Raw genomic sequence first — 4,526 nt, forward strand, 5'->3', positions numbered from 1 at the left:
GCTCCAGATTTCCTACAGAGCTATAGGTATACAAGAGCGAAGCGCTTTATAAATGCTTGCTACGGTGCAGGATATCCTAAGGCGCTCCGCCGAAAAATCTAGGAAGCGCACTATCAAAGGCCCATGGCTACTTGTAAGTCAGCTAAACTAAACACTACACAATTAAGTTTTCATGTGTCAGCGTACGATTTGTTGGTCTAGCTCGCATTAAAAAACGCCTACACTTGCTCTAGAATGGGCAATTGTCGCCTCATTCAGGGTGATCGATGTATCACTCTTATTAAGCCACCGCCTAGCAAAGCTGAGGCGTAATATGGCTTCGTGATATATAACAATACATCTCCGCTGTAACTACCTGAGCGAGGCATACCGTATTCTCTTGGTCCAGCTCACGACATTGCAATTCTATGAGGGTCTACAGGCTGTAGTACATCGAGACCTTTGGATCATTTTTTGAGTACATCAAAAAGCACTATTTCTAAATTTGGGTACCTCGAGCTCCCTAAGCTCGAGCTCCATAGTTTTTCCCAGGGCTCTACGATAGAACCCCACCCCCGGATATACTATCCGGGGTGGGCTTATCTTGAGATGGGATCGCCAAAGCGCCCCGAGCTTTGGCTTAAAGTTTAAGCGCCCTACAAGCTAGCCCCCTGGATGCGGAAGGATCTCTACTTTGTGTGAGGTCAGAATCCAAGTCACTCCACCAACTCAAGGCCTCTAGAATGCGTTTTAAACGCAAGAAAACTTAATTATACTAAATAGGATTTGACACCGAATTTGCCTTCCAAACGAGGCAGGGAGCCACTCTCATTTTGATAAATACGAGCTTCGTTGTACATGTAGGCTACATGATGTAGCACCCTCGGGATAATTGTCTCACCAGAGAAAGAACGCTTACTGTTCTTCCCGCCTTTGGCTTTGCTGCTGGCACGGTATGATACCATAGAACTTCTATTAGAAGGCCATACATGAATACTGTACCTATCTTCTATGTAGCCGGTAAAGACCCCAAAACTTATTCACAAACCCGTGTTTCATGGAGAAGCTCTGGATTATACTAATGTGTAGGGCTTAGCCACAAGTAAAAGGTACTTTTCAATTTGTTCTATATAATGTTTACAGTAACATCAGCTCCCATGCTTCCCTTATTGATGCATTACTGTATACTACTACTGCAGTCCTGTATACCGAAGTAAATACGCGATGACACTGTGCGGGTCGCACTGCGACCACAATAGAGATATTGGCGGTATAGTATGTCCTACGCATGTGCTGCACCTACTCCACAGCCGCATCATCTGCGTGGAAGCTGAAGTAATTTACAGTGATGTTACCAACTTAACGCGAGTGTATTTACCTAAGGGTTGATGCTTAAAAGTTCAATTATTTTAGTAAGCTTTAAAAAGAGCTTACAAAATAAACCTTCTCTCGAATTTTCACTTATAATAATACAGTACCAACACAGCTCATGATAATCTGGCTAGTTACATGAAAAGTTCTTGCCCCCGACCTCGGTCGAGGTGTACCCGCTTGTCATTTCGTAATTCATTCTTCAGACACCAGGACTATATCTACAGAACTCAGCAGAAGTCCCTTGCGATGATGCATCTCTTTTCAGTCGTATTGCTGGTTGTTGCCGCATCTCTAGCGTGCGCCGCAGAGGACACAGCCTCGATGAGGTTCCCACGCGGTTATCTAGATGAGAAAGACAGTGCTCCTGCTCAAAGATTCTTGAGGGTCTACGACAACGAGAATGACGAGGAGAGAGTTCCTGTTGGTAACGTCTTAAATTCTATTATGACCAGTACATTGAATGCCGTCGAGTCCGCTAAGCTGAAGGTGTTTTTGCTCCAGAAAAGTAGTGGAGTTGACGTTTTGAACAGCTTAAAACTCGGGGACGATGCGGCAGCTGCTCTGAAAAACTCAAAGCTGGAGACTTTGAATAAGTACGTCACGAGGTTTAACCAGGAGAATCCGGACAAGACAATCTCACTGGTTGGGACCCTCACGACCCGCTACGGAGACGATGCTTTGGCGAAAGCGTTAGTAAGTGCCCAAACGCATGCAAAGTCTTCAGCTGAGATGGTGACGATGGCGAAGAAGCTGCGAGCTGAACAACTGAGTGCCTGGCTGGGCGGCGGTAAATCTGTCGAAGATGTTTACGCTTTGCTCAAGCTTGATGAAGACGGGTATCTAGCGCTCACAAGTAGAAAGTTGGATGTACTGGATGATTACATTGTGAAGATCAACAGCGAGAAAAACGGCCAGGAAACTTTGCTCAAGACCTTGACGAAGGAGTTTGGCGGTGAGAAAAAATTGAGGGCGATTCTAAACATAGCAGGACTGAGCTACTTCACACATGTGAAGGCTTTCGAGCTAAAGAAGCTCATAGAGTGGAAAAACAGAAACTCGGAACCAGCAGCTGTCATGAAGCTGCTAAATCTTGATAACGATGTGGGTAAGGCTTTAAAAAGCACAGAACTGAGAAGGCTTGATGAGTACATAATCGACTTCAACCTCAAGAACCCAAACAATCAGGCGACGCTGCTTAGGACGCTCACGAAGAAATACGGCGAGTCTGGTGTGGCAAAGGCGATTGTGTCTGCAGTCAAGGATGACAATATGCTCGCTAAACGCCTGCAGAACCAACAGTTTGAGGATTGGTTGAAAAAGGACATGTCTGTGGACCAAGTTTTCAACGTTCTAGATTTTAAGAGCGCTGGTATTGGAGCTGTTATCAGCCGAAACGTGGACACTTTGGACAAGTACGTCACGCTATACAACAGAAAGACATCAGCAGACGAAACGTTGGTAGGCGCATTCGTGAAGGCTTTCGGCAAAAAGCAGTTGGGCAATATGCTGCAACGTTTTCCCGATACAGATAAATACTCAGCAAAGTTACGCACGCAATTCAGGGAGCTAAACTGAGGCGGTTAAGCAAACGCAGCAGACGAAAGTAAGCAACGTACAGAAATGGATGATTCATGGCTCAACATCACTTCTGGTTTTTCTAACTAACATCTTGCGCCCAATTAATTATTTTTCTTTTTAGCTTCCATCGAGGAGGTAGGTCAAGTATGTAAGGACTCATCATCAATGTTCCACTCATTTCCGTGAAAATGCAATATTTAAAAGTCGATCAATTTGGACTAAAGAATCCTACTACGTAGTACTAAAGTAGTAGTTCTTGGTTCCTATTAATAAAATCATATTTGTATTTCACTACGCGCATTCGTCCATGTTATGTTGCATGACGCGGCGATTTTGCTCGACGTTGCTGAGAAAATACCCTAATGCTTGTGTCATTGGCAGTGCCTGCTGTCACACCTGATAAACCGCCTATGACATATTAATTGAACAATATAAACATCTGTACGTGAGGAATGTAAGGCCGTGTTTGATTTAAGCTAAAACCAGCTGTAATTGGTATTAAAGAGCTGGAATGTCTCAACCAGCTTTATTCCGCTAAGAAACACAAAAAATGACATCCAGCAGGATAGCTCCAAACGACTGGTTTCAAAATTTAGCTCTGGGTTGAATTTTGAATCCTCCTGCTTTGCGCCTTCAAATCCAGTCTTTTTCTGATGGAACACGATCACTTATTTTATCTTTATTTTACTTAACAAAACGACTGTTCTACAGCTCTAGCTTATTTTCGAACAAGCTGGATTTGCCTCTGCAAGCCGAACACGGCCTAACAGAATTATAAAAAATTGATTTTTTTTTGAATGAACGTTTGCCCGTGTGGTAGAAAATATAGAGTACGAGCGAATCGCGCCTACTTTATCTTATCAGCATTTCTTAAATTGTCGCGTTAAAAACCGAAACCTCCGCGGATGTAGCGACCTGGTTTGGGTCTGGGTTTTAAGCGTCCCCATCAGCTCAATTTACTAGTCATCGTCTTCATCAACCAAACTATCCACTACATCACCGCCGCTACCTACTTTTGAGAGTAATGAACATTTTTCGAGCTCTGCAACAACTTCATTAACCTCCTGCTGAATGTCCGGGCTGTCTTCAGCGTCAGCAGCATCGTCACCGTCGCCAATTTGACATTTCGTAAAGCCATTCCGTATCATCGATGCCGGAATAGCATTCCAAGCGCTAGCAATCCATTCGGTGATTGTGCTACGGCTTGGTGCCATAAGATCAAACGGAACAGATGCCTGTTCTACGTTAGCGTTGTGCTTGGCCAGTTGATCTCGAAGGTAGGTGGTCCAGTGGCGTCAAAGTCGGTCCTTTATAGGCTTGCTCCACCGCAGCTCTGACGCTAGTGCTGTGAGAGAACTGTAGAACTCTCCGTTTAACCTTTTTGTGTATGCTTTACGTTCAAAACGAACGGCTTGACGGCCGTTTCCACGAGCGCGTAGGCAGCCTACGTGCGCTCGCAAAGTGGTCGGAGTCAAACAGGTTGCGAATTCGACAATGCCATTGCGTGCTGTCCAGCAGTAACTACGTTTCTCTTGGTGTTCATTTACGCTCTTGTGGATTTAAATATTTAATTTTTACCGTAATGTGTTTTGGTA

The 4,526-nt window shown here is 44.4% G+C and overlaps 1 protein-coding gene across 1 annotated transcript; it reads left to right on the plus strand.

Annotated features, from left to right (window-relative positions):
* Window positions 1-1,599: 1,599 nt before the first annotated feature.
* Window positions 1,600-2,928, plus strand: PITG_10347 (secreted RxLR effector peptide protein, putative; the record flags this gene model as incomplete). The annotated part of the gene is made up of 1 exon (XM_002902113.1): window positions 1,600-2,928. One exon carries the CDS (start codon window positions 1,600-1,602, stop codon window positions 2,926-2,928), a length of 1,329 nt encoding a protein of 442 aa, XP_002902159.1.
* Window positions 2,929-4,526: the final 1,598 nt, after the last annotated feature.

The sequence above is a fragment of the Phytophthora infestans genome, genomic scaffold (assembly GCF_000142945.1).
Source record: "Phytophthora infestans T30-4 supercont1.18 genomic scaffold, whole genome shotgun sequence".
Classification (NCBI taxonomy): Eukaryota; Oomycota; class Peronosporomycetes; order Peronosporales; family Peronosporaceae; genus Phytophthora; species Phytophthora infestans.